Genomic DNA, 24,173 nt, shown 5'->3' on the forward strand with positions numbered 1-24,173 from the left:
GACTTCTTGCTTGTTCTTCCATCTTGTTCTGGAGTTAGACTCTCAACATCCCCACTGAAGAAGCATTGTGTCTACTGTTAGGAGCTACCTCGATAAGGCAAGGAAACAGCTGAACACTGAACATACGTGTACCAGAGCTTGGGGTGGCGGCTCACGGAATGATTCTTTCCATTTGCTGGAGAGTCTTTCGTTGCTGATTTACTTAACAGGAACTCCTGAAGTTTTTGCTTCACTTCTGTACTGGCTACTGCTCCTAAGACAAAAAAAAAAAATCAAACACATCTCATCTTTATTTATTTTATTTTTATTTTCAAGAAAACAAAAAACAAACCAAACCAAACCAAAACAACAACAAAAAAAAAAAAAAAACAGGAAAAAAACAATCTATGTCCTTACTGCTGAGAGAGTTGTAAATAAACCATAAAAAGCATTGGTGGAAATCAGTCAAAAGGAGATATCGTTTGGATTGTTTGCTTGTAGAAGACTAAAGTTGGCCACAAACCAGAAAATCAATGAAGTCATGAGGAATCATGACTCATCTCATCAGTAGATGAGGCCATTTATCCAGAGCCAGATATATCCAAAGAATTTAAATCATTTCCTAATAATACCCAAATCCAAAAACAATGAAAAAACTAAAAAGCAAGTGACAAAAGGTCATTTTGAAGTAGCAGTGAAGAATGTTTGCACTTTCTGTAAATTGATGGTAGGGCAGTGCATGTCAATGTCAAGTAAACTGATTCCCTCTTCCAACATGGGGAATGCTTTCTTACTCATAGCCATAATATTCTTTGTAAATAGAACATAAAAGAAAAAAAAAAAAAATCTTTCCGTTTTCCCCAAACAGTGATAAAAAAGAGAAGGAAGAGAAGTGATTCTCTGAAAGTAGCCGTACTCAGGAATACTGATACTCTAAGTATTTGGTTACCCAACAGCATAGTTAGCCAGTGCGCACGTCTCCCTGTGACCTGATTCCCATAAAGCACTTCTATTACCCCTCAGCTTCAGACCCTAACGGCACCCTTAGTACTTTCCTTCCCTCCTTTACTCATTAAGCAGATCAGTAGCAGCATATGCTAGGGCTGGGGGTCATAAGTGCTGCTTGGCTAGGTGCAGTGTAACGAGCAAGCCAAATGGAGAAAGGCACCATTGAGCTGCTCATCTTTGGTGTGAGAATAAAGTCAAACTGTTTATATGAATGCTGATTTTCATATCCCTAATAGGATCCTTTTTTGGTTGGAGTTTCTGTTACCCTTCTCCTTCTGGGTGGTTTAAATAATTTATTAATATTACAGAGAGCAAGTAAGCCATCTAGATTAGGATGAAAAGGTTAAAGGAACAACCTCAGACTGTTAATGCACTACCAGAAAACATAGACAAAGGAATTCCATAGACAAAGAAATGGAGGTATTCCTCAGTTTCCCCCAAAGAATGTAAAACTAACATCATCACAGCAATATGATGCTTTTATGATTCAATGTTTACCAAAGTAAAGGAAGCCCTATGGACACTAACTTATAAAGTCTACAGTATGGCAAACTATCGAACTGATACAGTTTTCCAAGAAAAAAAAGCAGGAGTATATGTTTCCCATGAGTACTATGTACAACTCTTTTCTTGTTTGGTCTTTATTTAGTTAGAATCTTGCTTAATTAGAAGGGCAGATACCAATATCTACATGTGGCAGTTTCATTTTAAATACCTTCACAATGTATCTTCATGACCTGACTTTTAAGCTGACCTGACTGAAGTGAATTATTTGTATCTGTCTCCCTCTAGTGAGCATCAAATTCCAACAGTATCTTTTGTCATTTATCTCAGAGCTACATATGAGCTAGAAATAACTTCCTGTCGGATCTCATGAAAAGGTATCTGAAGAAATATAAGGCAGTTTCAAGAAGTACTGTCTTTGTAACTAAGAAAAAAGTATTTAGATGTCTCAGGTGAAGATACTCATAAACACTTCATAATATTTTCAGTCTTGAAAAAATGCTCAAATAACCTCACTATTAACATAGATTGCTGGTTGGTAGTGATATCTGTATTAGGAAATAAGTTTTTCAGAGAGAAATTCAAGTGAAGATTCAGGCTTTCAAACTCCCTCCTATTTCATAAAAAGAGACACGTATCTACAAGTCTGTCAGAATATGCTTTCCTGCAGTTCTCCAAATCTGCACACAAAACAGCAGAGTTGTTTTGTGCAACAGGTGGTTCTGCCTTTCTGCAAGCACAGCTTCAACTGTCACAGACTTGCTTCAGGTCTCTTCAGCTGGGAGAAGATAAAGGGGAATATATTAATTTTGTATTTGAATTCAGGGTACATTAGCACTTACTTTCTCGGACTCTTTCTTTGCCTCTGAGGGGAGGAAGCTGCTGTTCCCTGCGATGCCTCTCCAGTTCCTGCTCTTGTCTCTGTTGCTCCAGTTTCTGCTCTTTTTCGAGAAGTTCTTGCTGCTGTTTAATGGCTAGGAGTTCCTGTTGTAACTTGCACAAAACAAAAAGACATGAGAATGTGCAGCTTGCAGTGTTTTGTATGTCAGTCCTGGTCAAAACAACTCCCTTGAATAACAGAGCACTAGTGCTTTTTTTTTGTGCTTACTCTTATTTTTATCTCTTAACTGCCTTTCCCCAGACTTTTTATCAGCACAGTGCATCACCAGCTGTCACTAAAATGAACTCTAACATCAAGTAGCAGCTGACTGCTGTGCTTTCTTTTCTTTCTGTTTTGCCAAAAATGCATGAATACTGTATAATAGTCTTTGCCAAAGTATTACCAAACTGAGGCTGCTGTATTCAGTTGCATTTGTCAGCTTCAGCCAGCAGAAGCTTTGCAAAGTAGTATAATGACAAGTAGATCAGAAAGAAAAATTAAAATTAAATGGAAGAACATAAATTCCCAGCCAAAATCCATTAGAGCAATCCTACCATAACATATGCAACCCCATACATGTATTTATTTGTTTGTTTGTTTAAATGTCATGTGAGGCAGATCACAGAAGAGTGAAAATATCTGTAGGCCCTAGCTTCATTTAAAATGCAAATATTACATACATGTCCACTGATTTGTGGGCACAAATTCAGATTGCAGCCAAATAAATAAGTCTTTTCATATACTGAGAATTGTGCACACAGAGAAGACAGCCATATTGTATTCTGGCTGAAAAAATAACACTGTGAAATTGGTATTTTGACTTTCAGTGCATTTAGCAGCTTCATGAGCTTGGGGAGTCTAATAATACGACCTTGGTTTGCTAGGTACAACTTGCTGGTAATGTTTTTTTCTTGAAAAGGCTTATATCACTCAGACACATAGGAGTAAACACTCACTGTCCATCTCTCAGACACAGCAAATCTTTCATGAACACTCTCTTTTCATGTCTGCCTAAACATACACAGTTTGCAATAAACCGAAGGATAAATGAGAAATGTTGCTACCTTTATGTGCTCCTGGAGCTGGGCCTGGTGCTGGCGGGTCAGGTTTTCATGCTGTTTCTGAAACTCTGCAATCAGCAGTTGTTTCTGAATTTGCTGCTGCTGCTGGATCAGAAGTAGCTCCTGCTGTAGCTGCTTTTCACGCATAATTGGGTCCACCATGGGAACCATCATCCTGAGATCAGTTCGTAAGTCTAATGGTGAGATAGGCTCTAATCCCACAGGAACCTCTGACTTCACATCCACTGAGAAAAGAAAACAACAAAACATATCTACATTTAAATATAATCAGAGAAATAGAATAGAGATGACTCTTACTGACGAAAAAAAGACAGTTTCACTCATAGACTCCCTCAGTTTACAGAGCCAACAAGAATGCAAACTATACTGTATGCAACCATCTGATATTTCTACTAGCAACCTGAGATTTTCCAAATTATTTTATTATTCTGTTTCTGTTCTCTGCAAAAATATTTCCAGATTAATATTCTGCTAAATAGATCAACAAGCAATCAAGGTCTAAAACAATGTCACAGCCTTGGGAAGCAGTGTTTATTGAGAACCTCATAGGTACTACGACAGCTTAACCACAAACACTTGAGGCATTTCTTCAAGTGAGATGAAGGCAGTAGTTCTCACTGGGTTGCAAGAGATTTCCCTAAAAAGTGAAAGCTAGGACGTAGATTATCCAAGGATTGTGTTATGCATAAATAGCTATTGCATGTATCTGGCTTTGTAGCAAACACACAGGAATGAGTCACATGAAATAGGAAAATAATTAGACATAAAAGATGAGAAGTTACGATAAAGCTTCATCAAAAAGTGACCACTGTCTTTGGAATGGATTAGGCCTAATACCCTCTGCATAACTTTCAAGAAAATCAAAACACATTATTTCAATTTGCTGCCATAATGGTATATACTTATAATCTAGTATTAAAGTAGTTACTGCAGAATCTTGCAGTTTTTCATCTCCTGATTTAAATAGAAGGGACTAAAAAGCAGAACAAAAAAGAGAGACCTGATGATTTTCACCATGGTACTTCTAAAGTCCAGCTTTTCATATTAAATGACAAGACAGAACATAACTCTACCTGTTGAAATAGAATAAAATCTAACTAATATCATTTTTACAACAGGAAAACAGCACAGGGCCTGCGATAGCACTTAGCAGTTCTGATTCCACCCACTAGAGGACAGTGGAATACAAACACATTAACGAATTCCTACTATTATATTAGAAAAATAAGATTATTAACTGAAAACAAGCATGCTTTCAGGAAACAAACAGGGAATATGCTGTATATGCATTTTCTACTTTTATTCCTGTTGGAACTGCATTTATTTCCAAGGAGAAAACCAAAATGAGATGGTGAAAAAGTCTAGCAAATAGGAACAGTAGAGCTGCAGAGAAAATTGTAAATGGACAGAACTGAATTCTATTTGCACCATAACATCTACCAGCACAAAATATACAACAGATATTTAAAAAAAAAAGTGAAAAGAAAAAAAAAAAAAAAAGTGAGGCACTGAATCTGTTTCACTGACCACATTATTTTCTTTCTTTTCTTGTCAACATTCTGCAAACATAACATTTCCTGCGTTTGTTTTTGCATTTATTTTTTTTTTAAATCCTAGTAACTGTTATTATAAACCTCAGAGCATAATTTGCCTCCTTAACCCGCTATCCCAACAGAATGATTGTGTGTAAGTGCTTGCTTTTGTTCTGAGATTAATCGCTAAATTATAAAAAATCACCTTTAACTTACAAAAACTGCTCTTGATTATAAATAATTGCCTCAGACCAAGAGAAATGGACAGGCAAAAGCCCTGCCTTTCATCCCACTTATTCAGCAGCAATCCACATTCCATTTGTCTAGACTAAATATAGCTGCGTTTATACAAGAAATCAATAGTGCTTGCAGAGAGCAGAGCAAAGACATGAATATTTCATCCAACTCTGAGAGAAACAGCAATCAGCAAGCTGACAGAGCTTTGCAGGCTGGCTGCCCCTCTGGATAAGTCTCCAGCATTGGACAATGGCTCGTTGCCTGCAAGTCACAATCTTATCACAGACTCTCTGCTATTTTTAACATTAATTGCATTGTAGGTGACAAAGGCTTATCATGTTTAAAGTGGAGAGATGGATTTTCTTACAGTTCTGTGACAGGATAATAAGCCTTACTAAGAGCAATAATAGTAACTGGAGCCCTGCAAACCTTGCAGGGTTTGATTTGCAATAGTGTTTGCAAACTGAATCCTGCAGTTTATTTTGCAGATACTGGTTGCAAAACAACCCCTAGAAGTCTGTGTGGAGATTCAGTCTGATTACACCTCCTACCTCTGATGAGCATCCCACTTCTTCATTTTGAGAGCGCTTCTCTGAAACAGTGAGGGTAAGTCTCCTTATTTTTCCAATAATGAAAACTTCCTTCCACAATTAGTAAAATGGAGAGCTGAAATCGGTTTGGTAAGAAACACATTTTCAAGAATTTTTACAGACCCAAATAATAAATCTAATCCTGGAACACCTACTTCATCAGGTTCAACTTTACCTCATTCAGAAACACAGGGGAAAATAAACATTAAAGTATTTCTTGAGCCCACAGAAATCAATACTTACTCTTTCATTTAAAAGTCAATGTTTACTGACAAATAAAGACAAACAGTTATTTCCTGTTGTAAATATTGCTAACAGTAAGGTTACCTCCAATACTACCACTAACTGCTGACATAGCTATTATCTTTAATGTGTAATTACTGTTTCAAAACTCTAAGAGTTAATAGTTACATTGAAAACAGTTAACCTCCTCAACCAAATTATTCCACACACATAACTAAAAAATCACCAAACCAAACACTGAGCTACTGTCTGTTACACAAACCTGATGCCACATGCCCTTTGCATTCTTATTACTTGTTATCAGCTAACAAGGAAGTGACCAAGAGGCCCTGTGGAGTTTGAACAAGGTGTGTGAAAAAGTGTGTAATGGAGCACAAAATTAGAACCAGTCTATTTAAAAACTTTGACTTTTAATTGGAGCATCTTCTCCTCGCCACCCACTAACTAAAAAGGCAAAAGGTGATGCAGGATGTTTATTCTCATTAGGTTGCTTTATGTTTCAACCCCCTTGACACAAAGAGATTTGTATTTTTGCAGTAGAAAAATGAATGCCCTAATCAGCACACACAACTTCCAAACATCACATGAAGCAGTGGGAAGCAGGACTTCCAACAGTAGGTTTCATCAAGCTACTAGCCAGTGAAGGAAAAGGATGGATAATGAAAGAAAATATGAGTCTGAGTTTCCTAAAGGTTATCTCCACTCGGAGGAACCCTGTTTTGCAGTACTTCTGGTGTCCAACAGAGAAAAGCTGTGGCAGGTACAATTCAGGGTGGGACCCTGCCCTGTGCTCCTTGAGCTATGGTCTGGACATCCCTTCTCGACATCCCTGATGACTGCAGGGCACACCCAGAGAGTCCTCCCTACAAATAACTGAAATTGAACTCCCTGAGCTCAAGTTAGCTGTGGTGAATACCACAGGAAGCTGCAGAATATTAACTAAAAATGTTATTGAAAGCTCAGTGATTCCAGGAAACATACTAACATTTTAGTAGAAAAATATTTTATTTTCAGCTACAACAAATTGCAAAAGGCATATGTATTTGTTTTTCATATAAAATCTCAAGAGCCTTTCCCTTGAAATGTAACAACAAAAACAGTCTCAGGAGAACATCCATATCAATTATATTCCATAGCTGCACTGCCTGCAGTGCTTTTGACATTCTGTGGAAAGAAAATAAGGTACTTGCAAAATGGCATGCTTGTTGAGTATATTTAAAGGCTTGTAGTGCAAATGAAAAGAGGTAAAAGAGCTTAGTTGTTTCTTAGTTACTTAGTTACCCTAGTGTGTTGATTTTTGAAAACATGTTTGAAAATGGGAATCACTGAAAAACTTTCACTAGGAGACAGAATTTTAAGCTGGCTTTCAGTGACTAATTTCTGCACACTGGTATATTAGAATATACAAGTCTTACGAACCGCAAACATTAAAGGAAAATACCAGCAAATAATATAGCCTGCTTTCTTACCATCATCTCCCAAGAGATGGTAAGAGAGGCAACCTTCTTTTTTTTGTTATTAGCAGTTACCCTTCGTGGCAGACATTTATGTCACTTTTAAAAACAGGAACTTAAAGAAGGGCTGCTGCCATGAGCTGAAGTGTTGCCATTCTTAATTTGAGATGTACCGAAGAATTCTCGTCCACTTGTTTATGAGAACATGTCCAGGGCATTTATGATTCTTATGTTAGGGAAACTGTGTTAATTTGTTGAGACTGTGGGGATTCACATTAACCCTCTCACAGCAGAACTTCTCATGCCATCAATAGTGCTTTTAGACCAGGAGAGGGACAGAGGAGCAGCAAAGAAAGTCAGCTTGGCTCTTGCTTTTGCTTGTCCATCTAGGGCAGTGTTTTACTCGAGAAGCAGTTAAGGCTTAAGGAGTGACCAAGGACAACTACTAAAGTTGCAATGCTAAACAAGAATCACATCTGGCAAGAGAACCCCCAGCTGGAAATTTCAGTACTTGCCATGAAAAGTATATTCCTGAAAACAACAACTAAAGTTTTGAAGAATAATCCTGTCAGGAAATGGGCACTCCTCATCCCAAGTATCCAGTGAAGTGTTACGAAGAAAGAAGAGAATAGGAGAACTGTTTAAACCGGAGCAACTCTTTTGAACTCTCTTCTTTAAAATAACCCCTCTTGAAATGATTATTAGGTTTTACAGTGCTTTGCATAGTTTTCATGTTTTTCATGAAAACAACCTTACTGTACACCTTAGTGTAAAAGAGACTGCCTCCATTTTTACCTCTTCATTCAGAGAAAGTGAAGAAACCTTGCCTTTCAGTATTAGTCATCAGTAAATCACGACATATTCAAAGAAGTAAAGAAGTTACAGAAAATACTTCTAAATAGGGGAAAGAGTAGAAGATCCATCAAAAATGAACATCACATTTACTTTCCAGTTTATACCTAGAATTTATGTGCCACCTTATTCAAGACCTGAAAAGCACTGATATCTGAAAAGCCATAATGATGTCTAAAAAGGATGGAAAAGGACTGAAAAGATGAAATACTGCAGGAGGCTGGAAGTTTCAGAATTAAGGAATAAAAGGTAGGAGGGAAATTTTGGCAATTGGATAAGAGAAAAGAGAAAGGGGCAGAAAAAGAATGGCCAGTCAGTGAAACACCCATAACACAGCAGAGATGGGGCACAAGGAAAGGAGTTAAAATTTCTGAGCTAACTGGGGCAGGGCTTTCTTCACAGTGAAGCAGCATTACAGGAACATTGCTCACTGTAATCTAAGAGGAGTCCTGGCATACTGATAAGGATCTGCTTGCCCTCAAAGGCAGTGTAAACAAAAACAGAGCAATGTGTCAGCTATGGGGATGCTTGGAAATTAAGTGAACAACATGGTTTTGAATAGTCGTGACTAAAGAGGATGGAGTCTGGCATGAAAACTTCTAGAGCAATTGCTCAACAAACCAAGACAAATTTCCTAATTTGGAGCTTACTCCGCAAAGGAGAGATTTTCATAACCTTAAGGTGGAAGCTGGGCCTCTCTACAAGACCTGCACTTTAGAAGTTGACATTTTAAGAATAACCAGTACAGAATCAGATGTACAAGTCAGATGATCAATAAGCTGTGAAGGGTTAGGATACCTCTCATGGGATGCTTTTATCATTTCACCTCTGGTGGCTAAAATCTTGTCCCTCAGTTCTCAGCTGGTATAATCTGTCATCCCTCTGTTGACTTCAATACAGGCGAAACTTCTTTATGCCATACGAGAAGGTTGATCCAGATTCTCTCTCATGACTACAGTGGTGAAAGAAGATGGGCTTGAAAGTATCGCATTTTAATATCTTTAATGAGACAAAAGCATCCAAATTGTGGATGGTAGTTGGATTCTGTAATAAAACTTTTCCTTCAATATTTAAAATTGACGGAAATTTTTTCTCCTCCAATTATGCAAAAGGATGCACCCAAGTAGCAAACAGTGTCCTTCAGATTTCACTCAATTCAAACATTTATATATTCAAATTTTATATATATTAAATATTTTTGGTTAATTACAATTCCTCAATTATAGCCTGGATTTTGGTTGTCACGGGCAAGAGAAAAAACAAGACAGCAAATAAAAATGAAAGATGTTTTTCAAAGGCAGCACAATGATTTTTTGGACAGCAAAGTACTCTGCTGCAATCTGTACTTTTAAAACTTCCTCTCTTAGAAAAAAAAAAACCACAAGAAATTACAACTCATTTCAGATCACAGAAAATAATTTCTACTTGTTTTCTTGGATTATACTTAAAAAGTCAGTAATTATTTTAACAATACTATCACAAAAGTATAAATGAACTGTCAAACTTGATGAGGCACTCAACTGACTTATGGTATTAAGGAGAAGTGTAATAAATTAGACTATAAACGTATTCTCTTTTGTTCTATAAAAGGGATTTTATCATGATTATACCTTTTCCCTATTTATTTTAAGTGTTTGCATACATGTCATAATGAGAAGTAAAATAAATGCAAACAGTGATCTGTGCTTTGATTTACCATTCTCTTATTTCCCCAGGGCCTGGAAAGGAAGCTCGAACAACCACAGACTTCTAAAATATCAGTGAGAGGCCTTGAAACACCAACACTGAAGTTATAGCTAGCTGGCTTTGGTGAAAAAAAATCAAAGGCTTTATTATACTGATTTACAAAAATCAGATTCCTTCTCTGCAAATATGCCTTTGAGTCAAACAGTCATAACAAACACAAACATAAAAGCCATCTAATTTGCTGTAATGAAGAAGTTTTAAATGTTAGCATTTGCTCTTTCTTTTACAGTGAACACATGAGCAAAAGTTCTACTTATTAGCTTGCCAGGATTCACGCAAATAGCAGGCCAACCACTTCTGTCAGAGGAATAAAAGCAAATGTGCCCAGTAAGTCACATTAGAATGTGAAACACTTTTAAACTCAAACCTGGGATGATCTATTATCAAGAAATTCAAGCTGATCTATATTTGGCTTTTGGGTTACTTTACATTTCAGCTAGAGAGTTCTTATACATGTGTTCTCTACACCCATCAGCATACAGGCATATCTTCACTTTCCAGAAAACACCTTTTTGATATAAGGAACTCTCGATACTTCTGCTGCAGACAATATAGAAACACGACAAAGACAAATGTGTGTATAGTTAAAAAAATAGAATTTCTACACATCTTTCTTCTCAGTTCCACAGTGTATGACATACCAGTAGTATTACTATAATGCACATAAGACTACCTATATTATTAACACTATAATAATGATGATACTTCATTAATAATAAGTAATTTGTTAATTTGTTAATAATGTTAATAATGCTGTTGGTATACAGTATCAAGTTAGTCTATTTGGGCACACAATGCCCACTCTGTGACAAAAAAAAAAAAAAAAAAAAAAAAAAAAGAGAGAAGAATATAAAATAGCACTAATTTAGCAGTTTATCTTCCATGCATGGATCAGTATCGCCCCTAAAAAGATCATAATAAGGATGACAATTAAGGTTTGATTTGGTGGTAACACTGTGTGACAGTTACCGAATTCATTAGGTACAAACCATCTCCAAATCAATAAATGCCAGCTTATCTGCTGGTCAATTCACTAAACTCTTACAATTAGTTAATTAATGTAAATGGAACCATGTGTGACATAAACTGTGGGTGTGCACTCGCTTAAATATACTGTTCTTGCATCATACCCTGAAATGCTCAGAAAATGCAAAGAGCAGACAAACTATTCCTCTCACCTCCCTTTTAAAAACAGATATAATGCTAAATGTCACATACAAATTAATAAAAGGCAATATACTTTTGTGTCAGTATTATTACACATCAGAAGACTGTGTACAGAGCAGGATGCTGAGGATGACTGAGAGGGCTCCACAGGGTTTTCCAGAGACCTGCTTTTTCTGATACCCCATTCAGAGATATTATAATGCTGCAGCAAGAGGTACCAAATACATCCAGAATGTAGATTTCCATTCACTCTGCTTTCATCTGTTCTCCACTTGTGAATACTGTAGGTGTGTTGGTGGTTATGCAGAATCTACAACAGTTGAATAATCCCCAACAGTGGGGATGTCACTACTCTAGTCCTAAATGGGTGATACAAAGAAAGATGAGAGGGCAAAAAGTTCTCCCTTAAATATCAAAGATACCATTAGGGTATGCCAGCAGTTATATCTTTAGCATCATTGGACAGTGTGCTCAAGCCAATTAGGCTGTGGGTAGAGCTCTGCTGAACAAGTATCCACAAATAGTTTTGCTGTTTCAGGTGCGTGACAGCCAGTGCTCAGACTGACACCATTGGAAGCCAAGCTCTGGTGCAAATCTTCCAAGGGACTACTGGCAATTCTTGCTGGCAACTCTACTGGTATTTTAGGGAAAAAAATGAATGAACCAAAAATAACCAGGAAGCATTTTTTCCCCCACTTTCAAGCCTTTTTTTTTTTTTCTTCTTCTTCTTCAATTGAATAGCTAACATGTGGCTGTAACTCATTAAGCTTACAATGTCTCTAGAAGTCATTTTTCAAGGGAAATCAGAAATGACTTTCTATCATTCCAGTGTTATCAATTAGTGTTTATGGATCATCCTGATCTTTGATACAAATGAGGCTAAACACAGTTTCAAATCCAAGCACAGAAAATTGGGACTGAACTGAAATCTCCCACTGAGGAAAGGAAAAGTCCAACAAAGAATAACAATAGTTTTTAAAGAAACTTTTTAGTGGGAGATTAAGGGAAACAACAGTCAGGGGCTGGTAACATACTACAACTTACTATGTCAGCTCAGAAATATAGTTCACATACGTTCAATACAAAATTAACGTGTTTAATTAACAAGATGTTTATTAGCGAAGAAATGTTTTGGTTTTTTTTCCTGTGTACTTATTCCTGTTCTGCTCTCCTTCATACCACCTTGCCTTGGACTGTAGCATAGTCTGGGGAATCTGTCCTCCTTTGCTAATAGGTAGCTCCCAGTACATCTGCATAGTGACTAAAATAAAGTACATAAGTACTATTAGATCATTAGTTTGTACCTGTTGGAATACTGATATCTCAGATCAGAGATTAAAGCATGCATAGAGAAAAAGCCATGGGAAAAGCATGGAAAAAGAGAAGAAATTATCATAATGGTGATTAAATGCAAATCAGGTAGAGTTTACTAGACTGCAGAAGTGAATTAGGAGTGGCAGAATACGAAAAGGGACAGAAACAATGGCAATGCAGATGAGGAGAATATTATGCAGCTACTGAGCCACAGAGTTGGATGGATTAAGATGTCAACAAGCAGACAGTGGGCTGCTGTAAGGACAGTAAGGGGGAGTTCCTGAGGAAGATCCAATTATCTTGATGAAAGAGCTGTGAGTATTTCAAAGGCCTTGATTTAATCTGTTGGTTTTTTGTCCTGTTGTTGTTTGTTTGTTTGTTTTTCTGCAGAATGAGTACATCTTTCAAAAAACAACCTCGAGTACCATGAAGATGGCCTCATTTCCCCATTACACAGGGCAGGCACTCTCATAAGAGATTACATAAAGAATACAAAAAGCATTATGAACTCACAATCAAGGAAATTCCAGTCTTCTAGGATGCTTACTTTTTTTTTCCCCTTCTCATTAATGCAAAGAGAGTTTTCGTTTTGTAGTGAATAGATTCAAACAATAACCATCTGCAGAAAATAATAGTAATAAAAAAAGTATCTCTCTCATATTCTGCTATTTGGGATTTGGGGGAATTACTTGAAAAAAGGAGACAGACATCTCAAGTTCACAGTTGTAACCTAGGTATTACACAACTCCTCAATTTTGTAATAAAAGGCTATAGTGGACAAAATAAACACACATAAATACATATATTCAGATTTTTACTTCTAAGATCAAATGATGTTCTTGAGCTAATTTCAAACTAGAGATATAACATCTAGTTCATGAAATTATAGAATCACAGAATGGCCAGAGTTGGAAGGGACCTTAAGGATCATGAATTTCCAATCCCCTTGCCACATGCAGGGCCACCAACCTCCCCATTTAATACTAGTCCAGGCTGCCCAGGGCCCCATCCAACTTGGCCTTGAACACCTCCAGGGATGGGACATCTACAACCTCTCTGTGCAACCTGTTCCAGAACCTCACCACTCTCATAGTAAAGAAAAGTAATTCTGTGACACACATAACAATATCATTATTACACCACTTATCTCAGTTTCTCCTATTTTGACTCATGTCATCGCAGAAAATTATTTTAACCCTACAGTCTCCATACATTTGTTTACTTCAGTTTGACTATCTACTTGGGTTCCTAGGAACCACGAGATGTAGATATCTGCTATGAGTTCGAAAGATCTCAGATGGCAACAGCAACTTACCACGAGCACTGAAATACATATAACAGAATGATAACACTATTTTAAAATTAATAATATACTAAAAATAAAATTTAAAAATGCATTCATGGGTTGTACTCTTCAGACTAAATAGAACTCTGGAAAACATTCCCCAAAATGTAAAGACCTAATTTCAACTACCAGGGGGGGAAAATCTTGTTTATCAGGTCAATCAGAAAGCTAGCATGAACTGAGAAAGCAGTGTGAAATAAGTAATTACTAACAAATACCATGGTTTATATCCAGGTGTATGTGGATACCAAACACAACAAAAACGTAGCTTAACTGAGATACTGTTCATTGATATAATAAAATTAATCTTTTTGCTTTAAATGTTCATTAACAAAATTCCTATTAGTATCCTTTCCCTGGATGACTTTTTAGATTAATTATATTTTAAGAATTCACAGAATCACAGAATCATAGAATTGCTCAGGTTGGAAAAGACCTTAAAGATCATCAAGTCCAACCACAACCTGACCATTAGTACCCTAACTCTAACAACCCTCTGCTAAATCATGTCCTACTTCCAAACGGATTTTAAACATATCCAGGGATGGTGACTCAACAACCTCCATGGGGAGTCAATTCCAGTGCTTAACAGCCCTTTCTGTAAAGAAGTTTTTCCTGATATCCAACCTAATACTAATAATTTACATCATTGGAATGATACATTATACTTCTATCCAACTTAATATTATTTCTTTATTTGACTTCAAGCCACTACCATGCTTTTAAGTTGATTTCAGACATACGCTGGCTGAACTCAAAACTGCAAACAAAGAAAGCTCTGTCCATCTAATTTACAGTTAAGTTACCTCAATCAACAAGTAGAGTTAGGAACACATGATGGTGAGCATTGGAAAGAAACCGACATGTAGAGTAGACTGTCATGTCAGTCTATCATCTGTTAAACAATTGTCTTCGTAATTTTTGAGCAGTGGAAAAGAAAACAATAGGAATTACTAGTATAATACTGTTATTTTAGTTGAATAAATTTTCCATTATTATTATTCGATATGAATATTGAATAAAGGTTCCACATTTTGTAATACTCAAAAAAAATAATGCAAAAGAAGACAGCTAAGAAATACATCTCTACTTTCTTTTAAAAAAAATCCACAACAGCAACAGAAAAATTCCATACATTTTTGATGCAATGTAGCAAGCACATTTCAGAAAAACTGGAAATCCAAAAATTATTACCCATTTTTTTTCTATATATCAATAGGTCTATTTCTTACTAGTGGGTTGGCTGCTTTTCTCTTCATCTCAACTCATTTGACAAGCAGAAGGCCAGTCAGGTGGGCATTTCTTCAACCTCAAAGAAGAGATTTTTTCCCAAAAAAGTTTTTCCAGAAATTAAATTTCACACTAAGAAGTTAAAAAAAATCCATGGGAACCTTACTCAAATTTTAAATGCAAATTTTAGAAATTTGCAGATCAGGTGTGGAACACGCACACTAGAATGACTGCTTAAATGCTGTCAAGCATTCAAAACTACTCTTCAAGAAACACTTTGGGTCCTTTGAGAATCTCAGACTAAATCATTTAAATAGAACTTAGCCATATTGAAACCCTCAGCCCTCCACACTTAGTAAATTAATCATTCAGAGTAGAAGTTCCCTCTCAACAGAATTAAGGTAAAAAAAAACTTGGCATGTTGCACTATGAAGTACATTTAGTTCTGTTGATTGAGCCTTTGAATCTGGCTGTAAATGACTTCATAAACTGAGAGTTTGCAATGCAAAAAGCAACGTGAAAAGAACTGTTCTGCTTTTGCACTTTAAGCAGAAATTTGTGTGATCAGTGAGAGAGGATTCACAACATGGTATGGAATTACTGCATGTTAAGGACTGGGAGAAGGGAGCACAATTAAAGTTTTGCCACTGAAAACTTGCCATGCCAATTGCAAGACAAATCACTGAGAGAGCTTGGTACCAAACAGAACTCAAAAACGTTGAGTGTCGTAAGAAAGAAACTAGAGTGCACTGCAGAAGGATTGCTAAAGTTTCAAGAGTGTCTTAGCTGGAGCAGCAGTGCTCTTTACTAGGTTCTTCTGTTCAATCTCATTTATTTTCTTCCTTAGTAATGTGCACATGGTCCTTCCATCTTTCTTATACTTCCATGTCCAAATCTGATAAATTTTGGAAATTATTTCTTTTCCTTTCTGCATGTGACAAATCAAGTATTTAAAAGATTAGAAACTTCAGTTTTAAAGGAAGTATTTTCTTTTCTGAATATTGTACTCTACAAAGCAATTTTTAAAATTACAAAATAGACCAAGAATACAAGTAAATAACATAGGCCCATAAACATTATGGCAAAGCATTTTCAGCTCTCTAAGCTAAACAAAGAGCCTGACACACTCCTACTCATAGTTTAAAAAGTCTTCCTGACTGCAGTCATCTGCTTAATTTTTAGTTTTCTTCTCTCTTTGAAACAAAATGTTACAAGTGTTATCAGAAAGTGATTTTCAGTGGTTTTAGTTTATTGAAGAAACTACAGTGATATTATTATATCAAAATTAAGAATAAAATACAAATAATTTTATAATAATTCTGCATCCAGAAAGTACAGCTTCACTTTCTACAGCTTTTTATACTTATGTCATACACACTCATATGAATTACACTGATCAGAAATGGGAATTTATTTTTGCTAATGAGTTAGTATCTGGTGGTAAATATCCAAACTGAAATTTTTACACTGTAATGGAGTTCCCTGTTGCCAACTCCAGCTCAGCACACTCTGTTGACTGTAAAGTTCAATTGATCCAATGAAGACTAAGACATGGTAGTATATCCATAAAGCAAAATGTCATAGGGACTGAAGCTAAAGAACATATTGCATGAAGCTGACTTCCCCCTAGCCAATGTCATAAAACACCATTTCCTAGAATTACCACAGAATGTACACAATTACCAGCTCCTCCTTGTTGTGGACAGAAACGCCCTTCAGAAAGTAAAGGAATAATGATGTTTGGACATGGCATAAATATTTGGAGAATTACCAGGAGTCAGCCTACGTGAAGCAAAGGAGGTTTGGAGGTGTCAGTGATTTTGTACATACCAAGTACATGAATGTACTCTGACAATCTGACAGTTTAGAGCTATGCACTTGACAAAACAGCACAATACCCAATACTATCACTTTCCACTTTCTCCACAACTCAGCATACCAAACTGACAAACTGTCTAGATCTTGGTTCAGAAAGAACTCACTTATGCATCCATAAAATTCAATTTCATTTCCAATTATAACTACATCTTCCATAGAGAAAAAAGAATTATGTAAACTGACAGTCAATAGAAAGGGAAAAGGGTTACTTAAGGATTTGCCTTAAATGTCATTTGAATACAGGTGAAATAAATCCCATGTCAAAGACCATAAAAACTTAGCAGATGGTCTTTCTTGAAATATGAGAACTGATCACCTATCACTCTACAAGACTCTTAATTCACCCATTTCCAGAAGTCGCACTTTCTTTTATGGGCTTTTGCTAGCTTCCTTTATTTCACCTTACAGGTCATTCTAGTAAAGAGAAGGCTTCAGACTGGGATAAAGTTGATGAGAGCCCACTAGTAATTATAAGGACTCTGACCTCAGACAGTACCACACTGTATTATCAGCCACCTCTACAGAGTCATGGAAATCCAATGCCATAGTGCTTGCTGAATGTCTTCTAGTCAAAATGTTGAACAACTGCAGATCCCAAACTCTTTGATCAAGGAGCACTAGTTATCAACAGTGACATATATGACCTAATAGATACGACATAATTTTGCTCAAACACATTCATAATGACAGCATATTATTTTGGCATAAGTTGAAGATCTCCCCCAATACTATTGCATGGGATTGCCCTTTCCATCAACAGTGGTAAACTATTACAGAGAACAGTTTACAAGAAAATCATTAGAAATCATTTGAGATATTTTTGTTGAATCACCTCATCTTATTTTTGCTGCCAGTCAAATTAAGCTTATTGAAAAATGTAATTTTTGACTAGAAAATATATCCACCAATTGGATATTCAGCTTTTCAAATCCATGTACAAACCAAAGGATGCACGTACATAACCAGATACACAGTTTAATATCAGAATAAATTGAATAAAAAAAAACAATATTTAAAATTCCTTCTGCCACTAAAACCCCCAAGTAGACCCACTGAAACAACATCTCATGACTATCATCAAATGATATCCTTTCAGAATGACCTGAAAATGAAATCTAGTTAAAGACCCCAAACTTCCAGAATTGAATGAAAATCCTTAGTAGTAATCTTAAACATTTCAAATACCCTGAGAAAGTACCTGTGTGCAAACTGCATGAAAGAATCTTCAGAATTTAATCAGTTCCTCAAAAACAACTGCCCACATTGAGATGATTTAGAGCACTGCACAGAAACCGGTGCTTGTTTCAGTTATTTCTGAATGAGATATCAAAATGATATTCATCTTTTTTAAATCTGCTTTGTGCCTTTCTAGTGAGGACCTGCTGACCACTTTTCTCTCAAATAAAAGAGAGAGACTAGATGGAAAATTACCCACCAAACCATCCATGCCTTTAAATAAAGCCCTCTCTGAAATCTTACCATGCATCTTCTCCACTTGTGTTTGTTCAGTTCCACGCGTTTCTGAGTTCAAAACACTGCTACAATGCTGATACTACCCCGATAATGTCAGGCAGGCTCACATGATACAAGCTTCAATGCAACCAAAACTTAAAACTCTGCCAGAGTTTCCAATTTTCGTATCAAACTGGTTCAAATGGTTATCAAACAGCCATCTACAATATCTCTTCTGCAGAAAATGCCATTTTCCCTATTATCATTATTACATTATTACAAAGACAGAGAAAAAATAACTTATTTGCAAAGCAAAAGCCATTCTGACCTGAGAAGTATGTCTTTTTCTGAAATAAACGTTGCTTGGTTCTAAGAATTCACACAATTCATTTCCTTCACTCTTCCTTGACAATAGCTATTTAGAAGAGAACTATTTATTCCCCAGCACATCTCACAGTTCCTGTTTCTAAATGAGAATCATATTAACAAAGGGTAGAAAGACACAAACATGTCTCAAAAAAGCAAGTCTGATTTCTATAACGTTCACTGAAAAAAAAACCACTTTCAAAGACCAACATTAATGCAGCCTTTCAAGAGCCACTGATCTTGTCAAGTGTCAAAAGATGTTCAAGATAAAATGAATAATTAGAAATAACTGTATTACCTTATAAATCACTTCTAAATTACCACTAATAAAAAATGTCAGAATCGACCTTCTTCCAACAACAGCAAAATCATTCCTAACTTTATCATGATAGATTATTGTATCTTCCCCTTCATCTACTACCACCACATTAGATTAAAAATGCTCCTTGCTTCTTTTAATATAATGGACTTCATGGCAAAATAGTTTTAAGATGCTATATTGTATTTCCAAAAAAAAAAAAAAAAAGGCAGTGAAGGGAATCCACTTCCCAGAAATCCACTCAGTGCATAATTATTACTCTTGCCTCATTATGAAAACTATTTTCTGCTCTGCTAAATCACTAATGTTCTTCATACAGCAATATTTACATTTATAACAAAAATTTAGTTCAAATAAATATAAATCTTCTGAAAGAATACAGTGGCACAAACAGGGAAAATAAAAAAGAAAAAAAGAAAAAAAAAAAGGGAAAGGAACTGCAGGAAAAAAAATTAAAATTAAATGGGTTATGAAGTGAAATGCAGTGGACTCTCTCTGTGTTTTGAACAGATCCTGTATATTTTGCTTCCTTCCTATGCTCTTCATAAGCACTTCATCATCACCTCCAGGGACTACTTTTGGCTGTGCAATCTTTGCTGGCACCTCCCACTGTGAAACTTCACTGGTCGTGGCCATTGAACGTGTATGTTGGCATGGACATGCAGAGTGGTTTTGTTTTTATCCCTTTCCTGTGGTTTCCTTTTCCACAGTAGGCTACCCAATATTCCACAGCATGGTCTGAAGCAGTATAAATTTCCTGCTAAATAACTGTGGTTCCAGTCCTCAGCCTGACCTTAGGCACCAGGGACAGAACCGCAGTCTCCTCAGTACAGAAATATCAACATACTACTGCAGTTGCTGAGTAAAATGATTAATGCATCAAAATACCTGTATTTTCCAGCAGAGTATGTTCTTAATGATTTCCTTAGCCTTACGAATCTAAAGCTTGCACCACCATAAAGGAATACAATAAAAACACAAACCAACTGTAGGTTTCTTATTGAAGCATTCTTTAGCCATAATATAAACTCAATCACATCTTTTTATGCCATTAAAACAACTAGCTTTAAAATAAAAGTATGCAAAATCTATCCCTTAAAATGAAAATCTTGAATTTTTAAAATGTATATGTAATAAGTATACATATAATTTTGTATTCTATTTTTTTTAAAAAACTTCCTTCTTGTATTTTACTATTAAAACATGCTATACTCACAACTAAGTCAACAGCTACAGAAATACTGGCACCACTGCTATCCTAAAACAACCAAGCCACCAAGAAAGAACAATTGAAGGAAAGGGTACTAGCAGTTTACTCAATTTTATTTACTGAAAACTTTTAGATTCAAAATCCAGTGCACAACTGATACACTCAACTTTATTTGCTATTTGCATTTGAATTGCATATACATATTTTTATGTATGAATAGCTGGACTATAAGCATTGTCTACTATAAGTCTGTGTCAAGGGCTGCAAACCAAAGAATCACTTGATCATACCAGAACAGAGTATTTCTTCTTGCATAATGTTCCTGTTAGTGATTAGAATGGCGACCTAAAGAAAAATGGCTCAAGTATATTCATTACTCCTAAATGTGAGACCTTAAAATCAACCCTGAGGTTGTTAAGCCTCTTCACACCATAAACCAGTTCCCCTCTTCCTCCTTGCAGGACATGCCAGCCCTCCCTACCAGATCTGCTCTAATAATGTTGTCTCTGAAGACAAGTATGAGCTCCCTGTTCTAATTTTAAGACAGGAGGCAAGAGACTTGATAAGTTTCACTAAGTATGCGTGGTGTGAGCCACAATGTCAGCCATGTGAGATATACCCAGTGAGAGCCCAGAATGCCTCACTAAACCCATCTGCATTATCGGGACCTGTCACTGAGCATGTGCACTGCAAAACAGCCAGGAGCTGTGGAAGCAGACAGTGCATGGAGTTGTTTCTTCAGGGGTGAATATGACTCCTACATCACTCACTTTGCTAGTAAAACGTAACACTGCATTTAATACAATTAAGCCAATTAACACCATATGAACCATATGAAAATGTATCGAGTTGGGTAGCCTAGTGCCTGGGGAACAGCTGTCATTCAGCAATGATAAAACCACTCTTCTATTGAGCAGAACTCTTACAGCACAGTAGCACCACTTGAGATCAAAAAATAGCACATGATAACTGGTGTTGACAACCCCCAGCAGCAACCTCACAGCCATTTCACTGACCGTTTCTGCAGGCTGTGAAAGACAAAGCCACCAACTCAAAGCTAACAGTCCTCAGCTAGTTTCAATCTAAGTAAAGAAAACCATCTGGCAAGAATTCTCTGTCATTCAATGACTGGGCTGTTAAATGGCTCTTAGTCTTTCTAAGGCTTTTTTAGGGTCCCTCCAAACACTGTTTTGCTTACCTGGCCTCAGAGCACCAGCACATGTGGTAACACAGGGGAACAGCTCAAAATTCTTCCCTTGCAATCCACACGGGATGCACACTAGAAGGCAATGAGTTGGAGTAAAAGTGTGAGGAATGGCTGCGATTTACTGTGGCAGGCTAACGGAATAGGACTCCAAACTGCTCATGGCTTGTGGCTTTAATGAACTCCTGTGTTGAGGTGGATTTTGAAGTTTGGGTAAACTGGACTGAAATAACCTATGTCTACCAGATACTTATCTACACTGATGTGTCAGTATTCTTTTTCTGATCTGATAGCTACACATTTAAGAGACAATGAGCTTTAATTCTCTCTTCAGCTTAAAGATAGAAAGTAAAATGACAAGTAAATATATGTTGCTTTCGCTTGATATTCCTAGATTTTGCTCACTCCTTTTTGGCCAACTTCATTTGGCCATTAGCCCTTACTGGAATACTCACCAGTACAATGCTCATCATCTTAGAGCAACAGCCATCTCACAATATTTTGCAGATCTATTATTCTGTTAGCAGAAGTGAAATGAATTTTCATACAGTAGATCTTTTCTTACGAGAGAAAACCTTCAGCGGATGAAGAGGCACTGAGGGAAGTCATGCATTTAACCCCATCTCATACAAAAATGGGTTGGGACTTCAGTAAAACAGATGTGCAAAGATCTGCAAATTTTTATAGTATTTATGGAGATGAAAGCATCTGAAAGAAAACCTCTGCCTTTTCTGTTAATTCTTAACCCTTCTCCTGTACCCTTTGACCGATGCTCTCAGCAAAAAAAACTCTGCTTAGAGTCTGCTAATGCTTTCCAGACTATGGTAGGCTCCTAAATGCAACTCTACTCTGTGCTCAGAAAGGAAGACAGGTATATACCACATGTGCATGCTGCCGTTGCTTTCTTCACTTTCTCTCTCTTTCTCTCTCTCTCCACAAAGACAGAACAGGGGAACATATTTACTCTCACTGAATACCTCACATAGGTATTTTGCAATCTCTGTCTTATATAGCATATACAGGGGCTGCTCCAAAAGCCTTCTATTTTATTATGTTGGCCCAGGATATCAGAGGCAGATGTTAGTGGTATGGCAATAACACCAGCCAACATTTTATGACATTTTGTTGCCGTGCGACAGATGGCAGCAGAGGGGCAGTTTGACAGAATGACACCTGACATGGAAGTACAGACGAAGCAAATGTGTGGAACTGAACTTCTCCATGGGAAAAAATAACGCCCAACAACATTCATCAACACTTACTGAACATTTCTGGAGCTCAAACAGTGCATGTAAGCACAGTGAGGCAGTGGGTGATGTGTTTCAGTAGAAAAGACAGCAACAGTGGGTCACCTCCACTGGTGCAGGCTGTTATGAGCATGACACGCAGGCTCTTGGTCATCACTGGTGGAAATGCATAGCTAATTGTGGTGACTATGTTGAAAAATAGCATTTTATAACTGCGAATTTGCTCTGTCAAATAGCGTTATTGTGCTCTTTGTATATGTTGTAGTAGGAGGCATAACTTTTGGAGTGATCTACATATATTTGCACATACCCAAACTATAATCTGGCTAATCAGACTGGAAATTTCTCTGCAATTGCATCTTAATATTTGGATTGATAAACAGTAATTTGTGGCCTCTGGAAATGATTTTATGAAATGTCTGTCTAGATTTTCAACTGCAGCTTTCAATTACCAGTTTAATCTACTAATGTGATACCTCAGTAGGTCTTCTATCTGTTCCTTAGTCAGAAATGCTATAAAGGAATGTCACATTTATACAAGTCTGCTCTACTGCCAGTATTTCTGAAAACCACCATGTGGTTTGCTTTTCAGATCACATTAATTAATCTTTCAATGAAACATTAAACTACTATGGTTTGTTTTGTTAGAAAAATTCAGAGAAGTTTGTGTGCAACTTAATGTCATATCCATTGCAAAGTCATTTTAAATCTAAAAAAAATACTCTGCAATCTGAATATCCTGCTGCATGGCATATTTAATTTATAAGCACTTTCCTCTGTAGACGGTGTTTTCCCAGCACATTTTTGTTTGCAGTTGTGATGGTCAACTACAGAACAGTCAGTTCTACTGTGAAAGTAGAGAGCAGATATCATCTGCTCAGATAGGTATGCAAAAAACAGCAGAAGCTACAAACAGTTCTGAGCACAACTTATCTTTGTGGATAAATGACAAAAGACACATTTTTTCCTGTTAATAGTAACTGTGTGTGACAAACAACTTCACGATTATTTTAATAACGTACTGCAAAATCTGGAGAGATACACAGGAGAGATAAATGGATGTTATCTGCACTTCTGACTGTGACCATTTCAATAGTGGTTCTATAAATACTGTACATAAGCAGCTATAAAGAGAAAGACTTAAAAATAGGTCATAGGCATTAGGAGCAGATTATACAGTACAGGTAGGAAACAATGATTTCTGGAACAAGTACAGATTGTGTCTATGTTCAAAATGGGAAGGTCTCCATCAACACAAATGAGCTGCTGTCAGTACTGAACAAATTCATATCATTTCAGGGCACAGCATGCATTTTTGACACAGTTTTGTTGTC

General features: G+C 36.6%; 1 protein-coding gene across 7 annotated transcripts in view; it reads right to left on the minus strand.

Moving 5' to 3' along the window:
- Positions 1-24,173, minus strand: part of HDAC9 (histone deacetylase 9) — a 438,875-nt gene that overhangs the window by 213,175 nt on the left and 201,527 nt on the right. For 4 of the 7 annotated variants that reach the window (XM_042817004.1, XM_042817002.1, XM_042816998.1 and 1 more), the window contains 3 exons: positions 3,436-3,677; positions 2,334-2,484; positions 127-253 (listed from right to left, as the gene is read on the minus strand). In XM_042817004.1, coding sequence (XP_042672938.1) covers positions 127-253; positions 2,334-2,484; positions 3,436-3,677 — 520 coding nt within the window. Of the gene's footprint in view, positions 1-126; positions 254-2,333; positions 2,485-3,435; positions 3,678-21,586; positions 21,609-24,173 lie in introns of those variants that run through there. The other 3 variants (XM_042817003.1, XM_042817000.1, XM_042816999.1) reach the window with 3 other exon arrangements.

The sequence above is a fragment of the Centrocercus urophasianus genome, unplaced genomic scaffold (genome assembly GCF_019232065.1).
Source record: "Centrocercus urophasianus isolate 14NV4802_14NV808 unplaced genomic scaffold, USGS_Curo_1.0 seq_16, whole genome shotgun sequence".
Lineage (NCBI taxonomy): Eukaryota > Metazoa > Chordata > Aves > Galliformes > Phasianidae > Centrocercus > Centrocercus urophasianus.